The 27,178-nt window shown below is 43.8% G+C and overlaps 1 protein-coding gene and 1 long non-coding RNA gene across 3 annotated transcripts; one reads left to right on the top strand and one right to left on the bottom strand.

Moving 5' to 3' along the window:
- Positions 1-153: 153 nt before the first annotated feature.
- On the bottom strand, positions 154-21,921 carry otud5a (OTU deubiquitinase 5a). Of its 2 annotated transcripts, none has more exons than XM_015009641.2 (9): positions 21,072-21,921; positions 15,519-15,612; positions 9,638-9,702; positions 9,404-9,560; positions 9,182-9,330; positions 8,922-9,107; positions 5,650-5,854; positions 4,431-4,502; positions 154-877 (listed from the first exon to the last, which is right to left on the bottom strand). In XM_015009641.2, the coding sequence occupies exons 1-9, from the start codon at positions 21,657-21,659 to the stop codon at positions 738-740; spliced, it is 1,656 nt and encodes a 551-aa protein (XP_014865127.1). In that variant the 5' UTR covers positions 21,660-21,921; the 3' UTR covers positions 154-737. The 2 variants fall into 2 exon arrangements, with proteins under 2 accessions (XP_014865127.1, XP_014865128.1); XM_015009642.2 differs by having other exon boundaries at positions 15,519-15,609.
- A 3,541-nt stretch (positions 21,922-25,462) lies between these two features.
- On the top strand, positions 25,463-26,674 carry LOC148152595 (uncharacterized). Its single transcript, XR_015762124.1, has 2 exons — positions 25,463-25,736; positions 26,376-26,674. It is a non-coding gene; the product is annotated as an uncharacterized LOC148152595 (long non-coding RNA).
- The last annotated feature ends 504 nt before the right edge of the window (positions 26,675-27,178 follow it).

Here is a 27,178-nt window from a genome sequence, read left to right as displayed (position 1 = left end):
GCTCCTTCATCAGAGGAACCTGCAGCTTTGGGCCGGTCCTTCAGAACCGGAGGGAACTTGGAACCAGAATCCAAACCAGAGGAAGCTGAACTCAGAACCAGAACCAGAACCGGTTCCAGCTTTACAGACGGCTGGAATCATGAAGCTCTCAGCTGCTTTTCAGAAACTTCCTCTTTTTATTCCAAGAAACAAAAAAAGTTTTCATCCAACTGAGAAAATAAAATAAAACAAACTTATATTAATAATAGCAACAATAATCACTGAGGATCAGAAAGACATTTTCTATTTTTCTCTTTAATTCGTTTCTGCTATGATGAAATCGGCTGTTAAACATGCAGCTAAATAAGTCTGATGATGAAGGTGACGATGAGGAGGCCGGGAATGATCAGCACCTAACAGAACATGATAAGACTTTTGATGACTGAACAGAACCGGACCGGATCGGTGAACAGAACCGGACCAGGTCGTCCTTCATTGGAACCACGGAGCAAAACTCGAGCTGCTGGAAGCCGTCCACATTTAAATAAGATCTGATCCCGGATCAGCGTGAAGACCCGCCGACCCCGCCGACCCGGAAGTGGAAGTGATGCTGGAAGTGGGAAACAGGAAGCGGATGATTTAAAAAAGGAAATGAGTGCATCGTTGTTGGATGGTTTATTTTCTCCATGTTCGAGTTCTGTCTGTGGGCCAGGGGGCGGGGCGGGGTCACGGCGGGGTCAGTGCATGGCAGCAGTGCATCAGCTGCTGTCTGGCGACGGCTCGCGCTCCCGATGCATGGCGGCGGCGGAGCTCTGGTGTTTCATGCTGTCCAGATATTCCTGCTGGGAGACGGCGAGCACCGAGGCCAGGATCTCATCGTCCTCCCAGTCCGTCAGACCTGAAACACACACCAGTGAGACCAGTCAGATCAGTACAAAGGTGAAAAATGTCCGTCTGTACAATTTCATTTCAAGCTGTTGGGATAAACCTGAGCCTGCGTTGTATCAGTTGGTCGCAATAAATGCCAATAAAACATGAATGGAAAATATGCAGGGTGTGAAAACTTGGTGAAGCTCAACCAGCTGAGGACTCGTCCACAAACATCCTCTAGATGCATCCTGGGTAATATGTCAGTCAGACAGCAGATGTACCGTTCTTTACTGGAAGCACTGGTTTTGGGGCAGAGCACCTCTTAAAGCGGAGGAAAGACAGAGGCTGATCTTGGATTGCTGCGGTGCTTTATTGGACTCCCAATAAAATCATTTATGGTTTCTTAGATGAAATAAGAATAGATCCAACAAAAATAAGAACAAATAAAATAAACTAAAAGTCAGACTCCTACCAGCACCAGGACAAACTGCTCCCCTCTGCTGGAAGCCAATCAATCCCACAAATCAACGCTTGCATGAACACAGATTAGCAATTAAAATATCTCAGATTATAACTCAACACTATAAATCCAGACTGCTGAGCTCTTCCTGCTGCTGAATGTGATCTACTCACATCTAGAACCAGCTGTGCTCTAGATCTACAACTCTAGATTGTTCTAGAATAACTTCAGCTTCTGTTCAGAAAGTTTTGGCTCATCCACACATTTGTCTGTTCTCAGCATCTGTTCAATGATTGGATGGATCAAGAAACATCTGGTGACATCATAATGTACAGCTGTATATCATCTGTGTTGTCATGGTAACTGATCTTATTTCCTGTTATAAGCTGAGCTATAACAGGACAAGGAGAGGCGTGGGACAGAAATCGCTGCCCTGATTCCGTCACCGCGCTTTCAGCAGGCGGCGTTCTGGTTCCCAGTTGAGGGAAACCACACGCTGCAATATTGGCTAAAGATTACCCAACATGCTGGATATCCCCGATTTTAGATCGGGGTGGTGTCGGCATTCTCCCGAGTGGACCAGATCAGTCTTAAGGACCACGGCAAGATGGACCTCCTCCAGATCTCCTCTGAACTAAAACACGGGTTTTAATTTTGATTCAGTGAAAATCTGAAAATACAGGAATTCAAACGTTTTCTTTCTATGGATTTCTCAAGAGCTATGGATTATCTTAAGAGTCATCCAATAATTAGGGCAATTGTTGGAAGGGAAAATTGGGACAAAAATTTGCGCAAAAATCCCGCTGGCTTTATGATCAGCCTGGGAAATTGATCTTGGTGTGGCCTTCGTAGATCAGGAACATTAAAAAATGTCCAGGGAACTTAAAACAAGATTAAAACAATTCAAACTACTGCATAGAACATATTGGTCACCAGTGACCAATATGGGGGCAGGGGAGGGCAGGGGGGCAGGGGAGGCCGGGGGGGCAGGGGCTCTAAAGTCCTATTTATAGTTTTCCAGATAACAGTGGAACACAAAAACACTCAAAAATTACCAAAGGATTTTTTTTGTACTGTTGTAGCCATTAAACAATCTCAGTCCAACCTTATAAGTGGAGACATATTGTTGATGTTACCATTATAAAATAACTTATAGTTAAGTTTTGGCAAAGATCAATGTAATTTTCACAGGTGGTGGAGCGTTGTTGTTGTTGCTCAGGACTTCTGGAAAGTGATTTATAAATTTATATTTAAATGTACAAATCACTTTAATCATTTATGTTTAAAAATATGTCAAATCGATAATTCAAAAACAGCTTTCTCCAACATTATTCACTTTGGGGATCTGTCTCCAATTAAACATTTGCCCTCCAACATGGCGGAACGCTCCAGACTGCATTAACGTCGGCTGTTATTTCTCAGCGGAAAGACTCCATCCACCCATCTCTACTACTACTAGTTTTTCTCAAACTGTGGTCTCCGATCACTGGTGGTCTGCGGGCGCCCCCTAGTGGTTCGCCAGGTACTGCATGTAAACAACCGTTTATTTTCCGTGACGTCAGCTCAAAGTGCGACGATCCAGCTAGCTTAGCAAAGGATTGTATTACAAATAATGATGGAAAACTGGCTTAAAACCGGGTCACTCAAAAGAAAAGCTGCAGGTACCTGTGGAAAGAAAACAACTCCAGGAATTTTATATGACCTGAGGAAGTTCAGTCATAGCTACCGAGTGTTGATGCGTCGTTCACTAGCGACTGGATTCCTTTGAACGGGTAAGAATCGACTCAGTTACTGAGAACTATTCTTTGTTTTTTATAACTTTGCTTGGTAATGAATGATGCTCTGCTTTCAGGTCACCTAACTGTTATTTTTATTCAATTAAAAACTATTAAATTGAATTAAATAATAAATAAATAGAAATGGTTAGTTGTTTATTTTTCTTTAATTGTGCTTCTAAATCACAAATAGCCCTAAATGTTATTAATGCACATAACACTTGGTAGTAAAGAACAACTTCTTTTTTATTTCCATGACATCATTGGAAAGCTTAGACACTTTAAGAATCTGTAAATAACTCAAAGTAGATGTGTTCATGGCTCTGTCGTCACATGTACCAAACAGCACCACTCTTCATTAGGAAGAACTAAGAAAACAACAATACCTGAGTTAAGAGACTAATATTTTCATTTCAGGTTGGATTATTTATTAAGTTATGTTATAGCGGGGAGATTTCAGGTTTGGTGGTCCCTGACTGTTAAATGGGGTAAGTGGTCCTCAGCCTGAAAACGTTTGAGAAACACTGTACCGGTACTACTGCTGGGAATACTACTACCCTCTTAAATGGGACCCATTCGTACCCAGACTGCAGGGCCAGTTAAGGGCTGATCATCTGGCAGCAATCGGTTTGTCTTTACAACTAAAAACTGGCCAACCTGAGTCTTTTGTTTTTTAAATATGTGAAATGGGCTCCCGCCAGGCGTTCTGGGTCCAGAACCAGGCGGTTCTGATGAAGTACAGCTTTTTGAATTCTCTGGCTGCTTACTGTGTCCTCTGACATACGGTAGGTCCCATCTGGATTCAGAGGGTCCCAACCAGATCCACGGATCAGCCCATCCTGATCAGCCCTTGTTCTTCTGGGACAGTGATGTCACTCTGTCCTGTGATTGGATGGAGGACTTTTTGTAGTTGACAAAATGGAGTCTGTTTGTGATGAGTTTCAATCTGGCTTGGTTTGTATGGACTTCATCTTGTCTGTCAAGATCCAAACATTTCCAGGAGATTCTGAGATTCTGTTAGCCCAGAGGTGTCCAAAGTGGGTCCAGGAGGCCCGGCATCCTGCATGTTTTAGTTCTCTACCTGGTTTAACGCACCTAGATCCAATGACGGCTCGTTAGAGGAGAACACTGACTTGCTGAGGAGGTTGTTTCTACCATCAGGGAGAAAATAAAACATGCAGGATGCCGGGCCTCCAGGACCCACTTTGGGCACCCCTGTGTTAGCGCTTAGCCGTTAATCAGGAGCCGCCCGCTGTGGCTCTCATGAGACGGTGGTCCACTGACAAACGCCTTTAGCTGTGGAATGGGTTGGAATGGATCAGAACCAGGCAGAAGATTTTACTTACCGAACGCTGTGGGAGACATCTCCTGCATGATGGCCCGGTACTCCAGGTGGTGCCGGCTCTGGTTGCTTGGACCTGAACACAGAAACATTCAGCAAGTCAGCAACATGGACAGAACCTTCAAGTTCTGGTTCTGATCCGGTTCAGCAGACAGCTAAAACTTGAGCTTCAACATTGGAAAGAATGGAGATCGGACACAAACCAATCTCCATTCTTTGGACTATTTGCAGGGTTCCAGTTTGGTTCCTAACAGGACCCAAACTGGAACCCTGCAGAGGTTCTCAGAGAACCGTGGACCCGATCCAAACTGCAGTTCCCTCACACACATCCTGACTTTGTTCTGGTTCTGTTGGCTCCTTGGGATTTGATGATGGTTCTGTCCGTGATGCGGGCTCAGGTCCAAAGATCGGCACCAGATCCATCGGTCCGGAGTGTCAGAGTCAAACTGGGCAACGATCAGAAATTCAGTCCAAATGGACTTGAGGTGCTGCGAGACTCAAACTTCCAGATGGAAATCATTCGGATCTGTTCATTACTAAGTCTTAAAAAGTTCTGGATTATTTGGTTCTTGAGGGAAAATTTACATTTTTATGGAATTTAATGTTTTTACAATGCTTCTAAAACAGGAAAAATGTCTTTCAGTTACAAATTTGAGGCTTGAGATCCAAATCCTGGTTCTGAGGTTCTGGTTGCTCTTCTGGACTCAAACATGATTCACCTGGTTGTAGAAAAGCTGTTCCCCTGAACTGGCACCGGTTGTCTGCTTCTTTCCGAGGGAGCAGTTAGCAGGCTAATGCTAGCTCATTTCTGTCTGTGGCTCTGGAAGAGAATTTGGACCAAAACACGTTCTCTCTGCAAGTCCAGTTCATCAGAACAGGTTTTCGGCTTCAGGTGGTTCTGACCCAGTTAGCTGAAGCTCAACAGTAGTCAGAACCTGCTGACCAGAGTCAGGGCTGCGTAGAACTTTATAAACATGTGAGACCCGGCGAGGACCAACGTGGATCGGTAGAACATAGTGGCGCTACAGCGGGATTCTGCAGCTCCAGGTGCAGTGTCTCTGCGGTCTGGCTACCAGTTCTGGTGAGTTGGACTTGGGACAAAGACCTCCAAGATCTGACCTGGTTCGGTTCGACTACCGAGCTTCAGTGGCAAATACTTGAGAAGATGCACTTCCTGCTCGCCGTCAGCAGGGAGCAGGAAGTGACATCACCGTGTGTGTTACCTGGAGCGCAGGGCGACGGCGGTTTGCTCAGGATGAGGGCAGCTCCGGCGGGGGACGGTGGCTTGTTGCCGGCCGGTGCAGCGGCCGTAAGGTCAGAATGGGAGGGGTCAGAGTCCCGTTGCCGCGGCGACCGGGCGCTCCAGTCGTCTGGTCCGCTAGAAGCAGCCGCAGTGGCCGAGCTGCAGGTGGCGCTAGCTTTACGAGGCTGCAGGAAGAAGCAGAGGACAGCGTTACCTGGAGCTCCGCCCATTTTGATTCAATACCACCAGGTCTCGTTGGGTCTCAGCTGTCAGTTCAGGATTTCCCCCAGTGAATTATAAGCCTGGCAGGCTGCCAGGCTTTAGTTTCCCCCCGCCAAGTTAAGCATGGCTTGTTTTTGTTTTTTATATAAAAAAAAAAAATACAAAATTTAAATAAAATTATTTTGTTTAATAATCCAGACTGCAAGAGTCTCTGCCGCTCTGAGTATTTTACTGGCAGGGCAGAATCATTCCTGGGAGATGAGTTTATAATTTTTATAGTTGATGCACTTAACAGGGAACAGACCAATCACACCGCTGGTGCTACGTGCGGTCGCAGCTGGATCTCTGAAGTTTACTTCACCATGGATCACTCACCTATATGGACATTTACATCAACCCTGTGTGAAGAAGTATAGTTTGGAGAACTCATCAAGGTAAGATTCAAACTCAATGTGAACTGCTAATATAGGTGCATGTTTAGAGGATGATTTAACATTGTGAAAAAAGCAGCGTGTGCGTTTACATCTCAACACGCTGACTCTGTGTCTGTGCTGATTATTAGAGATGTGCCAATCAGGTTTTTTCCTGCCGATTCAGATCACCCATGAGGGCCGATCACCGATGACATAATTATTATTATGTGATCATAATAATAATCATAAACACTACCGGTTACATTATGTGGAAAAAGGAACCATGAATTCACCTTAATTTAGACAAAAAACTTGTTTTTAATAACTTTTGCCAAGAAAAAACTGAACAGGCATTGTGCAAATTGTACTGCTATTGATAAAACTACCTTTAACAGACTGAAAACATATGAAGGCTCTGAAGAGGCTAAATAATGCAAAGAGCCAAAATAAAACCTCTCAACATTGCCAAAAAATTCAAGTATTTATCATTCAAAGGCAAAAACAGGATCCATTACAATAAACAATCCAGAGTTACTGAATGAAAACTTCCTGTTAGCATGGCGGCTAGCTGGTTACTGCTAGCTCTGATTGGCTGTTTCTGACTGAGCGGAGTAATTATGCAGATCAGGGAGGAGATCGATTATTTTCTCAGAGATTATCTGTCTCATGTTTTAATACTATGTAAAATGTATTTTTAGGTTAAGATGCTGCAGCTTTAAGCAGGTTGGTGTGAGAGTCACCACCAGGTGGAGCAGAAGCGAAGCTCCGTCTGTCAGATATTACTACCTGTAGCGTAGCAGCGGTTCAACAGGAGAGCAGAACCAGCGTCTGACATCGCAGCTCGAAGACTTAAATCATTTTCCAGGTTATTTGTTTAGCTTTCTGACCGTCATGCTAATCCGGGTGAGTGTTTGTAGCTGTGCGCTGCTTTACCTGCTGTCTGATCCTCCGTATGTCTGATTTACTGCAGTGAGCCTCGATGTAGCCAAACTCCGTCAGGTATCTCAATGTTTTTATGTCTATTAGCTTCGTTGTGTTGATGCATTTTGACCTGCTTCAATTTTCCGCCGCAACACGCAAACTTCCCCATTCACTCAGTGGTTATAGTTCCACATCGCTTAGGATTTGTTGCTGCGTTTGCGCAGAGTGAAGGAAAGAGGAGACCAGCTGCACAGGCAGGTTGGGAAATGAGATCTTGGTGATCGGCAACAAGAGCCAATGATCGCCGATCACCGATCATGCACTTTTTCACGAAAATTGGCCCGATTATGATCGGTGACCGATCGATCGGCACACCTCTACAATTATATTTAAAGATGTGCTCAACGGTTAGTGGGCCGGTGGTTCAGCCCTTGGAGGAGATGTTGCGCTCGCCTTGTAGTCACACAACAGGCTGGTTTAATTTCTTTTAAAATTTTATGTAATTTTTTTGTGGCAAGACAATGCATCAAACTCCTATATCAAATGCTTTCAGGCAGAGTTGCTGCGACCGGCCACGCCTATATCAAGAAAACTCGTCCCGCAAAGCTCGGCAACCAAAACAGTTTCTGTGGCACCTTTTAAAAACTCAGCAGACAAGAGATGGAAGAGCTACTAAAACCGCATTAATTAGATTTCCTGTTTGTCCCTCTGTATCCAGCAGAGATGCACAGTGGAGCGGATTTAGCTCATCATGCAGAGCCGGTCCAAGGCTGTATGAGACGTGGCGCAGAATCTGACTTAGGGGCCCCTGTAGCACCACTAACAGCATTTCATCATGGATTTAGTCAGTTCTGGGAGAGGGGCCTAGTTTGATTAGCAAAGTTTAAAAGCAATCAATTATAACTGTAGTTTACTCATTTGTATTTGTGAACAGAGCTCAAACTCAGCTGTGGCAACAAAACATAACTTTGAATATTGTTCTTTGAACTTTCACAAAAAAATCTCCTTACAATTTTAAATTCATTGACATTCTGAATAAACAAATGTTGCATTTCTATATCTGTAGGTAAAGATAATTTTATTTATATAGCAGATTTTCAGCAACAAGGCAACTCAAAGTGCTTTACAGGAATTAAAAAGAAATACAAACAAAATAACAAACCAAAAGAAAGAGCAAAAGAAGAAAAAGCGAATAATGTTGATCTAACGTAAATAAACGAGATGCTCCTATTCTGGGTTGGTAGATAAGTATCAGTAAGTATCCTCTTGTCTAATCCCTGCTCTGGTTTGGAAGAATAGGGGTCTAAAATGTAGTTGCTAAAGTAGTTTTTCTGGGTTCCAAGTTCTCATCCCTGTTCTGGGTTGCTAAATAAGTGTAAGTAAGTTCAGGGCCCTGAAAAGCCTGGGGGCCTTAAGCAGCAGCTTAGTTCAATTATGCTTTGGTCCGGCTCTAAATATGATCAGCATCATGTTTTTAGAGGCACTGACTGATGATTTAGTTTGGATTTATAAGAAGTGCAAATAATTGATATTCATTTTAATTATGTTTTGATTTGTTGTTTTTAAGACTAGTTGTGGGTTTGAGATTTGTCAGCAATGTCTTTTAGTAACAGATCTATAATTACCTTGCAATATTTTACATTTGCTGTCAACTTAATACGGGCTGAGCAAGTTTTCTGGGGGAAACCCTTCTCACCTGTCGGGCCTGTTTCTCCTGGTCCTGCAGCCACTGCAGGTAGGATTCGCGCGCCACCTGCTCCTCGATGGCCTCGTTGGTCGCCTCCCAGTCCGTCGCCCGCTTCTTGTCCTCCAGCATCTGCTGCTCGATCCACGACTCCTCGGACGTCTTGATGGCCGACTTCATCAGAGACTGGTCCGCATACTGGGAGGGAAAGGTCAGAGGTCAGCACTGTGGCAATGGTCCTAAGGGGAAGTGTGTCACTGCGGTTCTGGTACCCCGGGTTTGAAGGCGGGCAGACCCAGGCCCACTCCGATCGTGGCCTTGTTGGGGTTCACCACGGAGTTGTAGTGGATGTTGCGGTGGTAGCTCACTCTGATTGGCTCGTCATTGTTCTGATGGATGCCGTGGAATGTGTTGATTGGCTCTGTGGGACCGGGAGGTGGGATCGGTAAAGATGCGTGAATCTGGTTTGGGTTCAGATGTGCCGACGGGCTCACCTGTGCTGTACTGGTACACCTCCACCGGTCTGTTGTACATCTCCGCCATGGCCTGCATCTCGATGTGGTTGCCATGGCAATTGTTTTTCCTCTTCCTGTTGATGTACGTGGTAAAGTCTTCTGTCACATAGTTGGAGAAGTAGTCTGCGTTCTTCATCTGAAGGAGCCAAACAGACGCCGTCAGCTGATTGGCTGAGAAGTCGGCGAGGGGAGGGGTCATGTGATCAGACTCACCAGGTAGTCCATGCAGTGCTTCCTCACCACCTCGTGCATGTCCTGATCCCCATACACCTGGTCGGCTGCAAACAGAGGACAGCTAATGGAGCAAAGGGATGGGCGGAGCCAGAGGTTCCGACCAATCAGCTCTCAGCTAACCTCATACAGGCTTTGTTTTATGTTCTGCTTAAAAACTCGACAGCTATGAGTAAATATGGAATATGCAGAAAACACTTCCTGGATTCAGACATGAGTTTCAGAGACAACAGACAAACAGAACCAACAACCTGTTTTCGACTGGATCTTTAGGTTCTGATACCATCAGCCTAACCCGCAGAACCCGGTTACTTCAGATGAACAGGAAGAAAATCCCACAGAAATCAGGATTTAGCTCCGAGACGGTGAGAAGGACCTCGCTGCAGCAAACAGGAAGGGGCGGGACGGACCGCTGGCAGTCTCAGACCTTATTTGGAAATGGAACCATTGCACTCCGGAAGTGAAGGGGGCGCTATTTCCTATATTATCCGCGTTCTCCTGTTTTTATTTTCTTTTGAAATCTGTGATATATCTTCATCTTTAGGAAGGATTTTCACTCTCAGCATGTTTTTGAACGTTTCTCTTATTTTTTTCAGATTTAGAAGTACACAGAAAGACACAGAATTTAAAAATTGAGCTGCGCTGAAGAAAATGAAAGAGAGAAGTTCAAAAACATGCTGAGAGTGAAAATTCTTCCTAAAGATGAAGATATATCACAGATTTCAAAAGAAAATAAAAACGGGAGAACGCGGATAATATAGGAAATAGCGCCTCCTTCACTTCCGGAGTGCAATGGTTCCATTTCCAAATAAGGTCTGAGACTGCCAGCGGTCCGTCCCGCCCCTTCCTGCAGGAGGTCTGCTCAAAGATGGCTGCCAACATGGAGCAGAAAGCAGCCTGATGTTTGATCAGACGTTTATAAAAGTCGTTTCAGAGCCGATGGACCTGAAACTTATGGAGAGAAAGACTCAAACCAGTCCAGAACCGGTCCGGCAATACTGATCTAGATGACCTAGTTCTAGATCTGCGTTCCTCTGCTCCAGACCTGCATGACCTCCTCTGAATGGTATGAGGCTGAAGGGAATCACCTGCAGGAAGCAGCACCAATGGCCTTCAGGGCAGGGATTGCTATAGATCTAGGTGACATAGATCAGCTTAGAGTCTGATAGAAAACCAGTCTAGAAGTTGCAGCTTCCAGTTTTAAAAGAAACATTACAATTTAGTTTTATTTAGAAGAATAAATACTGAGCTGTGTCAAACACACAGACACACACCCTTCCTCCTTAGCGGAGGCGTCAGTATGCAAATGAGACTCTCAGTTTGATTTCCAGCAAGTCACATGACCCGTTGCCGCGACGATTCTCAGAATCCCCCAACAGCTTCCCTTTCTCACTTGTGGTTATCGAGTGTGTGTGTGCGTGTTTGTGAATGTGTGAATGTGTGTGTGTGTGATTGTGTGTCGTGGACTGCGACGCGTAAACAAACTGAGAATCAGCCTGAAAACTAAACCAGCTCCTGGAGCAGCAGGGGCTCTCCCTGAAACCCAATGACCTGACCTGGTTCTGCTCAGAGCCGTTTCTGGGAGCAGCGTCTCCACCTGAGCAGCAGTGAGTCAGAACTTCTCAGGGTGCGGTACCGGTACTGCACCCTGAGAAGTTCTGACTCACTGAGTGGTTCTGACGGACCCAGTCATCAACTGTGTGGTTCTGAGATGGACCGGGCGGTGCATCAAGAAAGATCCGATACACATGTGTCACTGGCAAGACGTCAAATCATGGCCAAGTATCGCCACAAGTGTGAAGTTGTGAACCAAACAGAACCAGGTTCTGGACCTGGTTCTGTGACCTTTCATTACAAAGTCAGCTTGGCTTCACCATGAGGTTCTGTTCTTACATCAACTGCATTCAGAACAAACGGTCCGATTCAGGGATGTAAGGAGCGGATTCTGACAGAAAAAAGAGCAAAAAATCAGGACCAATCAGGACTAAAACAAATGACAGCAACAAGATCTGGATCGGGTAGGACCAGAACATGCAAACATGCAGCTGGTAACGTCAGCAGGTTCTGGGCTCATATGCACATAAAATATGCGGCGCCATATTTTACGCACAAGTCAGCATGTATAATATGAACGTGGCGTGGAAGTTTTAGTAACTGTACGCTAACTTTTAACTCACCTAAATCCACTGAAACCTGACGACATTCAGCTATTTAGACCAGGAAGCATCAAACCTGATGATCATCATGATTTTAATATTTTATTGTTTAAGTGATGAAACTGAACCACATTTATCCTCAGACAATAACCTGAAAAATAAAGAAACTAAACTAAAGGAAGGTAAAACTTCCCTCTGACGTAAATAATAACTTCCTCAGTTTGTCTCATCGTCTGAAAGCATCTGAGGCTCATTTCATTCTGACTGGAGAGAAAACAGGCTGATCAGCAGATGGACCCACCAGATTCGGTTCTGATCAGGAGACGATCAGGTCCATCAGCAGCTGATCCAGGTGAGCCGCTACCTGAGGAGCTTTGGCTCTGAGGGAGGATTGATCACAGATCAGATCCATCTGATGGTCCATCAGCGTTTAGATTCATCCTGGAGCTCTGAGCAGAACTTAGAGCGGTACCAGCGGTACCGGTACCGGTCCAGCTGCAGCCGTCCTCCAGTGGAGCCGCCCGCTTTGTGAAAGCGCCTGATGGACAGAAAGCATCTCTACTCTGTGAATGCAGCTTCTGCTGCTGATTCCTGTCTGCAGAGCAAACGTCCACATTCAGAACCTCTCTGGTCTGTAATCCGGCTGGAGGCTCTGCTGCAGCAGGTCCGACCCGGAGGCTCTGCTGCAGCAGGTCCGATCCGGATGCTCTGCTACAGCAGGTCCGACCCGGACAATCTGCTGCAGCAGGTCCGACCAAGAGGCTCTGCTGCAGCAGGTCCGACCCAGAGGCTCTGCTGCAGCAGGTCCGACCCGGACAATCTGCTGCAGCAGGTCCAACCCGGACAATCTGCTGCAGCAGGTCCGACCAAGAGGCTCTGCTGCAGCAGGTCCGACCCAGAGGCTCTGCTGCAGCAGGTCCGACCCGGACGCTCTGCTGCAGCACGTCCGACCCAGAGGCTCTGCTGCAGCAGGTCCGACCCAGAGGCTCTGCTGCAGCAGGTCCGATCTGTCGCTCTGCTGCAGCAGGTCCGACCCGGACGCTCTGCTGCAGCAGGTCCGATCCGTCGCTCTGCTGCAGCAGGTCCGACCCGGACAGCTTTACTCTTTATTTTGGATTATTTTTATTTTTGTGAGGTGACCTTATGTGCCCTGAAAGCACATTTTAAATAAAATATATTTTTATAAATACTCATACTGCTACAAACAAGGCCGTTGCCATGGTTACTGCTTCACATGGCGGCAGACTTCCAGGTATTTATACTACTTTACACTAAGATGTATTTATGGAGGCGACAGGCGGAGCAGCAGCTGCTCAGTTTCCTGTAAATTGGGATTTATAAGGAAAGGTGAGCAGGGTTTATACATCTGAATTTTATTGTGCTTTGCACTTTTCTAAATTTGTCTGTACTCTTTCTTATATGAGGCCCCTGAATAGGGCTGCACTGATTGCAGATTTCTAGCCGATCACTGATTGTGATCTTTAAAAAGCCTGGCCTGCTGATTCCAACTTTGGTCCTTACCAATTATTTTTATCTGAAATGTCGCTAAATATGACTTCTTGTCAGTGAGTGTCATCAGGGGGCGTCTGAGACTGGAGGACTCTTCTTCAGAAGAAGAAGAAGAAGAAAGTCACTAAGTTGGCAACAGTGGGGTGACTATTGTTGCTGCGAATGAGCAGACATGACCTGGCTGGCGGGGCTAACCCAACAGGAGGTGCTAAACCAGGGGTGGGCAGCTCCAGGCCTGGAGGGCCGGTCTCCTGCAACTTTTAGGTGGGTCTCTACTTCAACACACCTGAGTCAAATAATGAGGCCGTTAGCAGGACTCTGGAGAACCTGACTGCACTTAGGACGTGAATCAGCTGTTAGATCCAGGTGTGTTGGACCAGGGAGACATCTAAGAGTTGCAGAACATCGGTCCTCCAGGACCAGGATAACCCACCCCTGGGCTAACCCAATGGGCGGCGGGGCTAACCCAACGTGTGGGCAGTCAAACCTTTCACTGCAGAGCAACGGATTGTTTAGACCTCTACTGAGGAAGATGAGATCACTGGATCAGATATGCTTCATTTTTAGATGTCGACCAATCACCGATGTCCCAAATTTCAGGACATCGGCGCCTATAAAGAGGTGCACCTCTAGTCCAGAACCTTGAGTCCAACAGAAAGTGAGACCATGGAGACTTTGTTTATAGTCGTCATATATTAGCAGATTCTTTATGGCATTTATTTTGGCCCTGAGTTTGGCCGGTCTCATTTCTGATTCTGCTAAAATGAAAGGAATGAGTTTCAAGGTCCAAATGTGGCTCAGAACCAGAACAGGTTCAGGAAGCAGAGAGGAAATAAAACATGACACGTTTATCAGAACCACCAGCCGGACATGTGAATGATGTCAGTTACTGAAAAACTAACCTAAATAAATCAGCATGAGCTCCAACGTCAGCAGCTGAGGTGGTTACCGTGGAAACCAGATAGGCTTCTGCAGAATGAATAATCAACCCACACAAGAAACCACAGCCAGCCCTTTGATTGGTCAGCTGTTTCTCAGAGGAGGCGGGGCCTCAGTGCGTCCATCCTGTGTGTCGATAAAGTTTTATCTGACTCCACTGGAAACAGCAAAGCATGCTCGGTACTGCAGTCCACCAGAGATCAGTCCAGCACCACTTCTGGGGGTTTCCACCAATCAGAGCCGACCAGCTGTGAACCTCCGCCCCTTCCCCTCAACCGCATCAAACCAAACCAACCCAGTCTGAGACCAGTCTGGTAAACTGGGCTGAACTGGGACCAGTTCAGAGTGAATCAGGTGGTCAAAGTCTCCAACAGGTTCAAAGAATCAGGCACACTTAATGTAAAAGCAGAAAATGATCAGAGACTGAAAAAGAAACTGAGAGGAAACAAACTGTTGGGTTTTACTTGAGTCAAACTGAAGGAAACCACAGTCCCCATTTTTAGGACTTTTAAAGATTTTAAAAAGACGCTGTGGAAAATCTGCTGGAGGCTTAAACAGATCTGAGACTGAAAGCGTCACTTCCTGCAAACATGGAAATGAACCTGAATGAAACTGATTTCTGCAACTTGAAGCTTCGCTGCAGGTTGGGGCTGAAACTAGGAAGAAACCAACTATATTAAGGACACACACACACACACACACACACCACATGTGAATGATGTCAGCGCATATGAATTACACACACACACACACAAACGCACACACACGCACACACACCAAGAGTCCAACAGCTGCACAACGCCCCCTGCAGGTAGGAATGTGTCAGACAAGAATGAACTAAAATATAAAGACGAAACATGAAGGAATTTTGCAGTTTGTGCTGCTTAACGAATAGAACTGTCAACTGAAGTATCAAACCAACCTGGTCCTGTTCCAGAATCATCTGTAGTAAATACTGTTCTGGCCCCAGCTGGAGGTAGTAAATACCCCCCAGCTGTGGGGGACTTTTAATGTTCTGGGGTCAAAGTTCCAGACGTTCCTCACAATAAAAATGTAAGGAACCAAACGTTAAGATTTACCAGAAATAAGTTATTGTAGTTTGTGAATAGAACTAAAAATATTGTTTTATGTGCATGGCATGTTAAATAAGAGGAGAAATAAATTGTCTGAACCAAGCACAGTTCAGATTCCACCAAACACTGACACCTGGTGGTGATTGGTGGAAGTGCAGGAACACACCTGTGGAGGAATGGACTCACCCACAGCTCTGAAGAGGCACGCCCCGTCCTCCTTCATCTTCTTGATGACAAATCCTTTCTTCTCCCTCAAAGCTTTCTCGAACCAGTGTTCCTGCTGGAGAGCAGAGCGCTGATCAGGGAGCGTCCCGTTAGGTAGGACCAGGACCCAACGCTAACGCTTTGCACATGGCATTCTGGGTAAATATATTACTATCTGCTCTAGCAAAGTTGCGTAGGTTGCCATGGCAACGGGTCTGCGTGTAGAGTAAAGCGGACAGAGAACAAGGGAAAATGGAATATAAATGGTTTAAAAGTTTTTCTTGTTTATCAGTTACTTTTCCTGTTGCCGTGGCGATCTGCAGCCACTGTCATTTTTAATCCTTCAATAAACAATAAAATCTGGACTAATTGCCTCATTTGTTTGTAAAATGTGGCAATATCTATAACTATAATCAAGTAAGATTAAACATTTAATAAAGTATGGGAACAATTGTTTGCTAAGTTTTAACAAATTAATTTTAACAGCATGTATTAAATTACTAACCAATGCAAAAGAAAAATTTGCTTAGTCCTCCTTTCCATCTTGACAGAAACCAACCTGTTTGTAGATTTACATCTTGGGAGAAAACATACTTTACATATCAAAAAATCAGCAATTTCCTCAGCTTGAATGTAAACTATGTTTTATAGAAATTGGGTATGAAATAAAGGCCCTATGATCATTTTTGTGACAGATTCCAGCTCATTCTGCATTGGAACCATCTGGTTTTAGGGTAGACTCACGACGTAGTAATGGTGCCTGCAGGAGTGTCACTAGCTGCAGCAGTTGATGGGCGATGTTCAGTCACTTATATCAATGGAGAAATCCTTCAAAATGCGATGCTACTCCAGTTTTGTTTATATTTTGTGAAGAAGGAAGGTTTTGTGTTGAGTCCTTCAATAATTCTTGGTGCAGCAATCTACAACCATCTCCTTTGTTTTGTTCACATTCAAGATGAGGTGATTGTTCCCACAGCATGCCACTAGCTCTCTGGACTGAGTACTCTCTGATCTTCATCCCTGAACACACATCTCTGATACTGTTCTGTTGGAGCTTTTATCCAGCTTCTTCCTGTGCGTCTCCTTATTGTCTCTAATCTTAACTGTAAGCTGCTTTCGTATACTTCTCCATAATTCTCTGACTCCCTAAATTAAAGCTCTTTCATTTTTTATAACAGTTTCGTCAGGTAAGAGGAAGGTTTGTTATTAGGGAAAAATCTCAGTGTCTTGGTCGGGATGGTGTTGTTCATGCAGACGTTTATATAGTTCAGGCGTGGCATAGATGTCTTTTCCATGCAATCTGCTGGGCTTCCTATAAACTTTTTAATCTATTTTGAATAATTATTTGAGCATACTGTACTGCATCATAACTAGAATTAATTGGAACATATGTGTGGTTGAATAGAAATAATGTTGTAAAACGGTGCTATATAAATAAACTGAATTGAAGCAAATGTGGCTGGCACAGAGCATCCCAGTCCATACCCTCAAATCAATCCAAGGTTTTCTTCAGTTTCCCGTGGCCATCGTCTCTCAGGTTTGATCTGAACAAAAGGTTTAAACACCGAGCAGAAAAACACAAAACTGTGATTGGACTTGCCACGAGTAGGTTTTGCTTTGGAAGTGTATAAATCTTTGAAGAATCCTTAACCTTTACCCCAGCAGTTTCCAAACATTTTCTGGGCCCCCCCTATGCCCTGTGCTGTCTGGTTGAAAGACGTGTGGGGGGGGAGAAGAGGATTCTTAGAGATTCCCTGTCTAACTTTTTTGGGGGGCCAAATAAATGAATGTAGCTGGACATAGACAACAACATCAGGAGCCTACAGGCTACTAGTTGACAAGCTTAAGGTGCTGTATTGATGTTAGCTAGTCATCTTTTAGCTAACATTACCTGCATCCAGCAGCTTTACTCAACTAACTTGGTTAGTTTGGGGGAGAAACTGTGAAAAGTTCTTTGCGTTTTGCTGCCATGATTCTAACACACCTGTAGCTCCGCCCAGCAGCAGCAGGTCTCCTTCACTGCCCACAGGTGGAAACCCAGCGCGAATGTCGTAGCGCTCATGTTGTCTTTAAAGACGGCTCGGAAAAACAGGTTACCACATGTTAACAATGGATTAAACAGTTTTAACTGCTGATAAAAGTGACAGAGGACACAGATATGGGACGTGTGGAAACCTCTACTGTATCAAATTGACAGAGGAATAACAGAGAGTTGGCCACTCTAAGGTAAAAACCCAGCGCATACAGCTTCCATGTTTTTTTTTTCATCCAGACGGCTTCCTGCACCCCCCCCCCCTGCGATGGCACGGCGCCCCCCCCCCAGGGGGCGCGCCCCACAGTTTGGGAACCTCTCCTTTACTCTACCCAAACACTTGAACCAGTCAAAGGTCTTTGATTTAAAAAGATAATCTCAACATAAAACTAACCCTGACCCATAGACCTGAACCTGAGTGAGAAGCAACTGGACATGTGTCCATCTGGACCACTTCAGGGTCACAGCATGTAAACAGGAAGTATTACAGAGTTGGGTTACCAGACATCCCTGATTTCCTGGGACAGTCCCTGTCTTAGGTGCCCTGTCCCTGGAAAGGTCCCCGATTTAACATTTTATGAATGAGAAAAGAAGTTTCTTATAGATCGTTATTACGGTAGCCGGAGACTCCTTATGGCAGGGAGTAGAAAGTGCGAGTGAGCGTGTTATATAAGAGCAGTTACGGTAGCTGCTCGTGCTACTGCTAACGTTACAGAGAAGAAGAAGAGCAGCAGAGCCAACAGCCAATAAAAATCAAGAAAACAACAGTTGCACGCCATTGGTTGAAACTTTCCAACACACACTGATGAAGATGAGAAGGTATAAAATAGGTTGGTGTTAAGACTTCGAGGAGATTTTTTGTGACAAGAAATGACGATGAAGATTTTGTATTGAACTGAAGAAACTGTAACGAGGAATCCGTGGAAGTGTAATAAATCTCCGGCTCGTCTATGGCCTAGCAGCAAGAACTACGTCTCTGTGCGTTATTTCTTTTACTTAGATATTTAAGAGTATAGCCACCTTTCTAATCCTCAATACGCGCTGCAGGGAAAACAAGCTGGAAGAGGAGAGCCTGTCTGAATCAACGTGTTTTATTTGGACGGGGCTAATCTTTGCTGTCATAAAGCTTTGGTCCATGGTAAAATAAAACCAAATTTTATTAACAAACACAAAAAGATGAGAGCACAAAGAGCAGCTGTAGCATTAGCCAGAGTGAGAGAAATAGCAACAGGTTGGTTAAAATAAACTCATTGTAAAGAAAGACGTTAATTAAATGGTAATCCTGGGGTTTTATTTTGAAAGCTATATATGAGTTTATACATATTAAAGTTTCTCACAAAAAATGGAGTCACTCAGTGACAAGGAAACTGAATGAAGCCGAACATGAACTGAAACTGATGAGGATGGAGAGAAAATCTCTTCTGTTCGTTTAGCTCCAAACATCCAGTTTCTCATTTCAAAATAACTAAATTCTAAAATAAAACAATCTGATTTTATGAAATTGTACATTTTCAGTGTGTCTGTACATTCTAATGTTTTGGAGGAGATTGTGATGATATTATGTCTCTTTTTTAGAATAGTGGCAGACTGATAAAAAATGAGACAGGAGGAAAATAGTCTGATAAACTGAATGAATGAGAAATATGGGAAAACTGACAAAGCTGAAGAGAAAGATGAAATAATTGTCTCTTGTATTTTAAGTCTTTTTCTTTACTATTAGCTGTGGTGTTTCTCGGTTAATCACATAATCTGTTTTGCTCTTATTCTATCCAGATCTGTCTGATCATGTGGCTAATGGCTCTTTAGACCGAGGAGACCCAGAGATGAGCTCATGTTAGTGGACTACCTGACCGAAGTTCACTCATCTTAAACACACACAGTGTCCTTACATATAAACTACATAAGTTTACACACAGACCTCATGTATTTATGGACACTTATGTGTCCATTCTTCCACAACATTCACATGTGGCCAAAGTTGTTGGTACTTTCTGTTCATGATTGAAAAACCCACAGTGGTCACTGAACCAACTTGAAACTGACAAAAGTAACAAATAAAAATTTACTGAAAATTAACCAATAAAAATCAGGCATTGCTTTGAATTGGGGTTCAACAGAATAAGAAAATGACAGAACATGATGTTGAAGCAGTTTGATGCACCTGTGACTACAGACATACAGATTATTCTGAAATTTAAGGTCCACAGGACTGGAGCCAGTCTTCCTGGCTGTGGGTGCAGGAAGAAAATTAATGACAAATTCAAGAGAATTATGATATGAATGGTTACCAAAGAGTCCAGAACAACCTCCACAGAAAGTAAAGGAGAACTCCAAGGTCAAGGTGAACTTCATGTGACACCAAGGAGGAAAGCAAATCATAGAAAGTGAGGTTGGGATTTACCACAAAGGTTCTGGGAGAGATGAGACAAAAGGTGCATCAGCTCTGTGGTCACAGACACAAAAATGCTACTAAGTTTTAGCTCCCATCATTTTAATTGAGCCACAATTTAAAAGCAGCGTCTGACTTTCATCAGTTTGTCAGTAAACAATTTTTTACTACTTTTGTCAGTTTCAAGTTACTTCAGTTACCATTGTGGGTTTTTTGTTCATTAACACAGGTACCAACTATGTTATTCATGTGTATGCATGCTCACTTACAAAGTATTTACACCCCCCCTTCCCCGCCATATATTTTCCAATTTTAGTTCTCTATTATTATTATTGTTGTTGTTGTTGTTGTTGTTGTTACAATTAGGAAACAACAGTGTGGAGAAATATGTTTCTGCTTTTATTCTTAATTCTTAATGTTTAAATATCAATAAATATGTAAACTGTAACTGTCCCAGTTTCTTCATTTAATTTTGATAAATTTACTTAATCTTTATCGCCGAGCAGGAAATGTCCCCAGATTTAGTCTTGGAAATCTGGTCACCTTAATTTGGATCATTATCTTTGGACTCATCAGCTCATCAGAAAAGATTTGATGAGCTTAATTAAAACCAATGACATGAGTTTTCCAACTAAGAGCAAGGAAACATCTGAACCTGGCCTTAGGTAAGTTATCAAAGTCATGTAAATGACATTAATCAGATAAAAACATCACCAACTACGAAATATTCAACTGAAACCAAAACTCTTCACAGACATTTGAATCATACAAGATCACATAATTATTATTATGCTGGCATATCTTGTAAGGTAACTTGTATTACCTTACAAGTTACCTGCAACATCAATGCCGTTACTATAGCAACCTGAAAATTTGGGATAGCAGGCTAAACTTTGACCTGAATAGGGTACATAATTACATCATTTAGTCTCTCTGTACCTGGATAAGCAGGAAAAATAGTTCAATTGGAACAATCCATTCATTCAAATACATTGGGCCATTTCTCCAGCTCTGACAGGGACCCCTACTTTAGAAATCCCACCGTGTAGACAACATTTTTATCCCCATCCCGTGAAGCCACATTAGCCTGCTATTAGCATCGTTAGCTCACTACCTGCTCCACGGTGGCCGGGTCCACGGACTGCAGTCGGGCCGCGTTCTCGTACTCATCCTCGCTGTTGTTCCCGGCTCCTTCTTCAGTGTCCTGGCTGGAGCCCACTCCTCCCGGTCCGGTCACTCCCGGCTGGCCTCCACCGGCCAGAGCAGCTACCACCCCCCCGGAGCAGGTCCCTGCCTGCCGCCGCCTCTTGCTCAGCCCGGGCCCGGAGCAGCAGCCTCCTATCGCTCCGCCGCATCCAACCACACCGGAAGACACCACCAGCTCCCCCCGAGAGCTAGTAACCATCCCTCCGCTGCTGTCCCGTCCGTCCCCTGGACCCACCGGGGACACGGAGCCTACCGGCGGCGGGGAGGCCTGCTGAGGCCGGGAGCTGGCCTCGATGTTCCGCCTGTCTTCTCTGGCTGAAGGTGGGGCGCTCTGGTAGGACCATGGAGGTGGTGAAGCCCTCGGCCTGGATCCGGTCCTCCCGGTGTGAGGGTGCGTGTGTTGGTGAGAGTCAGACCCGCTCCGACGGTCGTTGTCATCGGTGTGGTCCGAAACTCCGACCGCAGAGCTGGGCTTCTTTTTCGGGAGGATCGTCATGGTGGAGTCGGTGTAAGGGGAGCAGGGAGTCGGTTAGAGATGGAGACAGCTCCGTTGTTCTGGATCTAAAGTGTCGGTCGGGTCACCGTCCGGACCGGCCGTTAGGCTCCTACCACCAAGCTAAGACCCTTCAACGAGCCGGAGGTGAAGAAAGAAGCGGCCCCTCGGCTCCTTTTCGACGGTTTGATTTGAACAAAAACAAAAAGCGTCTCCCTCTTCCCGTTCTCCAAAACATCAACACAGGCTGACGGAGCGTAGCGACGTCACCTCCTGTCTGCCACGTCATCACGCTCATCTGAACTCTTGTCACACTAACGAGCTTTTCTCGTCTCTGTCCTGAGACAAGAGTTGAGGATGCAGCATTTTTAGTCACTTTACTCGAAATTCAAATCACATTCAACATCCTTAAATGTTTAATTAAAAACAAAATGCTTCCCTGATCACAACTTGATCGTGCAACAAGGAATAAAGTGGAGCTGAAGTCAGTTCCACTTTAACGTGATAAAAGTAGATATATTACTTTAAATCTACTTTTATCGTTAAGAAAATCTATGGGTATGATTTTCTTAACGTTTTATGCTGTTCTAATTATTTTGACAGTTTGAAAGTGACCCATGCAGGCATCTGAAAATCAGATGCAGTTCAACTTAACAATACATTCCCAGATAGCACATGATGTTAAATCAACGTTGAAAAATAGTTAGAATCGTTGATTTTTGGTTGAAGTCAACAAATGACGGTGGATCAACCATCAAACAATCATCCACCTCTAGCCAAGTAACCAGTGTTGAAACTGTGTCATTGAATCAATGTTGTTTTGTGGTTGAAATCTAATGACTGAAATGCTGATGTCTGATCAACATCTGATCAATATTGAATCAATGTCAGCTGTTTTGCCTCACCCCTTCCCCTCCTCTCCTCCTCATCAGCGCTCTGGGTCAGAGTATTTTATTACTGAGCGGGGGTTATCACATTTAAATTAAGCACTGCAGAGGATAGTCGGTGGTGATTCCTTTCTGTGCATTTTCTTACTTGTTCATAACAATTCTCACTGACTGTGTGTGTGTGATATATTGACACAAAAACATCTACAACTTACTACAAGGAGTGGAGCGCTCCACCCCCACCGTTTACATGAGTGGGATAACCCAAACACACAGCTGCTTCGCTGTTGGCTTGTTGGAAAATATGTTAATTCAATGTTGAATTATCATCACAAAGGTTGCATGTTTGGTTGAGGTCGACAACTGATGGTGGATCAACTATAAAACAACCATTCAATTCTAGCCAATTAACTAATGTTGAAACTGTGTCATTGAATCAATGTTGTTTTGTGGTTGACATCAAATAAATGAAATGCCAACGTCGAATCCAGTGTGTTTCAGCACTGGTCCTCCAGCCCCTACAAGTTTTAGGCATTTCCCTAATTCAACACACATGATATTAATTGATGTCTGATTAACGGGGTTTTGCTGAACTGAAAAAACGCAGGTCAGTTTGATTGACGTCAAGGTTTGGGGAAGAACTACCCAGATAGCACACGATGTTAATTTAATGTTGAATTATGATCACAAAGGCTGCATGTATGGTTCAGGTCAACGACAGAAGCTGGATCAACCATCAAACAACCATTCAATTCTAGCCAATTAACATTCATTGATTGAAATGCCACATCGAATCCAGTGTTTTTCAGCACCGGCACCAGGCACACTGCCCTGCAAGTTTTAGGCATTTCCCTAATTCAGCACACATGATTTTAATTAACATTTGATTAACAAGGTTTTGCTGAACTGAAAGCATGCAGGTCAGTTTGCCTTGAGGATAAGGTTTGGGGAAAAACTAGTAATCAAAGTGTTCAGGTGTTTTTTGCACCCCTCACCACCGCCTGCCATTCAAACGCCCAACCCCCTTCCCTCCAAAAACACACACACACCTCTTTCCCCCCACCTGGGCCCATCTACCCCTCAATCAGGTGAAACAACTTTAATTTTAAGTGAGGGTTTTTCATTTTTCACATTTTAAAGGATTGTTTTGGCTAGTGGCCTTTATTTGATAGTTAATTGACAGGAAAGTGGGTGATGAGAGAAGGGGGGTAATGCAGCAAAGGTTGCCAAGGTCAGGAATTGAACCTGTGACAGCTGTGTTGAGGACTGAGTCCTTGATTGTGGTTTGTGCTTAACCCCTGCGCCACCACAGCACAACCCCTTTTAGGTGAGGGTTAATCACGTTTTAACTTAAGCACTATGTGTTGACAACACTGAGTTGTGATTCCGTTCTGTACCCAGATTAACTAGCGGAACAAGTCAGCGTTGGGCCGGGGGGCGGGGCTAATTACCGGACCCCTAACGAATCACCAGGCCCCTGACGTTTATCGCCTGCGCTACCAGAAACTGTTGAGCGAGGGGCGGGGAGGTTGGTCTGCGTTTTTTGGTTGATCTTTACCCAGGAAACACATCGGCTAAACCGTGAGTGAAACGGTCACTGGGACTGACTAGTATATATTCCATTGAGGGAAAGTAACTTTAACATTAAATAGACCTTTCTCAACAGGCGGTAGACTTTCTCAGTCTATAATCAGATATTTAAGCCCCCCCCCCATAGCTCTGCGCCTGCCCAGATTGCACATGATGGCAATTCAACATTGAATTAACATCTTTTGCCAACAAGCCAACGAAGTGGCTGTGTGTTTGGGACATCCCACTCATGTAAATGGCGGGGGTGGACCGCTCCACTCCTTGTAGTAAGTTGTAGATGTTTTTGTGTCAATATATCACACACAAATGGTCAGTAGGACTTTTTTATGAAAAAGAAAGAAAATGTACAGAAATGAATCTTCACCCACTATCCTTTACAGAGGTTAATTTAGAATGTAATACCCCCCACTCACTAATAAAATGCTCTGACCCAGAGCTCTGATGAGGAGGAGAGGAGGGGAAGGGGTGTGGCAAAACAGCTGACATTGATTCAACATTGATTCAACATTGATCAGACATTGATCAGACATTAGCATTTCATTCATGAGATTTCAACCACAAAACAACATTGACTCAATGACACAGTTTCAACATTGGTTACTTGGCTGGAGGTGGATGGTTGTTTGATGGTTGATCAACCGTCAGTTGTTGACCTCAACCAAAAATCAACCATTCTAACTATAATTCAACGTTTATTTACCGTTGTGTGCAATCTGGGCAGTTTGTTGCAGCCCTCATAACCTCCTCATCTCCCCCTACTCCCTCCCAAACCTCCCCCACCCAGCCGCTCCTCCCAACCTTCTCCTCTTTACCCCCTCTCATCCCTTCTTCCCTCCCCCTCCTTGAGCTCTGGGTCAGAACATTTTATTACTAGGTGGGGGTTAATCATGTTTCAAATTAAGCACTACATGTTGAGAACAGTGGGTTGTGATTCCTTTCTGTACATTTTCTTACTTGTCTGTAAATATTATTACTGACTGTGCATAATGTGTTGACACAAAAACATCTACAAGTCTGTACTAGGAGTTGTACAGTCCACCTCCCCAATTTTACACTTTTGGTTTGTCCCAACCAAACAGCCACTTTGCTGCTGGCTTGTTTGCTACCAGCTTCTGAATTGAATTCTCCGCTGAGCACTTTTATGGTAAGTTTTTCAATATTACTTTGATCTTAAATGTGTTTATTGAAAAATAAGGGCATTGTTTTGTGCCCATAGTAATCCTGGTTATTTTGGGGCAAAACGGATATTTTTAATAATTGAGGTCATGTCTCCTTTTGTATTATTTTCATCCTACCCACCACTCCAGGCCTAAGTATGAAATCCTGTGAGATTTTGTGGGATTTGAGTTTTTAAAATAGGGCGGGGCCTATTGTTTGGTCTGGGAGAGCATGTGGTGGACAAGGAAGTGTAAGGCTGGCTGCTCCAGGTGGGCTTTAAATTGTTGTGATAGTAATCACTTGTTTTTAACTTTTTATTATGATATGCTTAGGGTCGTGCTTAAATGAGCCTCTGTACCAGAACAGCTGAGTTGGATGATTACATGACCGTCTGCAGCCATCAAGAAGTGCAGAAGGTTGTTAATCATCCACAGATTCAATCCAGGTGAGGCAGAAGGGAAACACTTAACATGTAAGGCAGGTGAAACACTGAACTAAACCTGCTAATGACTGATTCAGTCTGTTGATCCTTGGATTGGTAACTGGTTAAATTGAACTGGACTATTGTTACTTGTGTGGGATCTTTATTAGCATATAGACACTTTTTAAGGAATTTAATCAACTTATTTGGAAATATTTGTAGTTGATGGAAGATTGAACCAGCTATTTGATGGAAGTTTATTCTGTATAAATTATAATTTTTCCATCTACACTATAAATCACCTTTTGTTCTATTTATTTGTCTCTGGTGTGTTAAATAAACCTGATCCTCCCTGAGTTTTATTGTTAGGTTTTTTGATAAACAGCCCTTTATTTTAAATATTGATTTAATATCAATATCATAAATCCTACACTATACTGCAGCTTGATGGGTAAATGCAGTTGTATATGTAAACATTAAGATAAATATTAATGAAAGATTAAGATATTAATTTAACAGTGAGTGTACATGGGGAACTATATGGTTTGTATTTGTTCTCAGACCTGTAACCAGTACAGTGTTTAATCTTTCATTGTGTTTCAGAACTTTTCAAATGTTTATCATATTTCTAACTGGCACCTTCCTCACTTTTATTTTTTTCAGCTGTTGCTCTGCAGTTTGACCGAAAGCTGACTCCTGAGGACTGCAGCAAAACTGTCAAGAAGTGGCTTCATTATGCGCCAGAATGAGAGGAAGACATCACAAGGAATCAAAGTGACGCCAACCAGAGTCAAACTGGGGTTACTGCAACTTGTACTGTTTCCCTACTTCATACAGTACAAAGCTTAACCTCATGGACTCTGTTCTTCTGTGGACAACAGACTGTTGTTTTGACAGTCAAAAAGGAGTCAAATATGTTTAAAGATCTGTCCCTCTTTTCTTAAATAAAATGTTAAATCAAACCCATGTTGTCATTTTTAACCTTTTGTACACAGTTTACGCATCATCTGCCAATAATACAGTGTTTAACACCAGTGAAGAAACTTTTAGTGGCATGTTATGATGTAGACCTATCAGACGTAAAATGTACATAAATCCTTAGCTTTCATTCAATATAAAAACAACCCAAATCTGCATGTACATCCACAGTCAAATGAGTGTTGAATCAACATTGATATAATGTCAGTAATGGTTGAAACCCTAACGTTGATTCAACATACAAGTCACCGACCACTTTCAACGTTGATTCAATGTTTCTGGCTGACATTGATTCAATGTTGTTTCAATCATTCTGTGCTATCTGGGTTATGAATCCCAAAGGTAAATTAAATATTTATGTAACCCATATTACCCATGTTTTATGAGTTGTTGTAGATGCAGATGGCTGTGGACAGTAAGAATCTCCTGTCAAGGTCTGTATTACAGCGGCTTTGAAGAAGCCTCTGACTGAAGACACCAGGCCTTTC

This window comes from Poecilia mexicana, unplaced genomic scaffold, assembly GCF_051168715.1.
Source record: "Poecilia mexicana isolate PSO_F unplaced genomic scaffold, ASM5116871v1 scaffold_23, whole genome shotgun sequence".
Taxonomy (NCBI): domain Eukaryota; kingdom Metazoa; phylum Chordata; class Actinopteri; order Cyprinodontiformes; family Poeciliidae; genus Poecilia; species Poecilia mexicana.
Note: the sequence above shows the minus strand (reverse complement) of the source record. Positions and strands in the feature narration are given on the sequence as shown.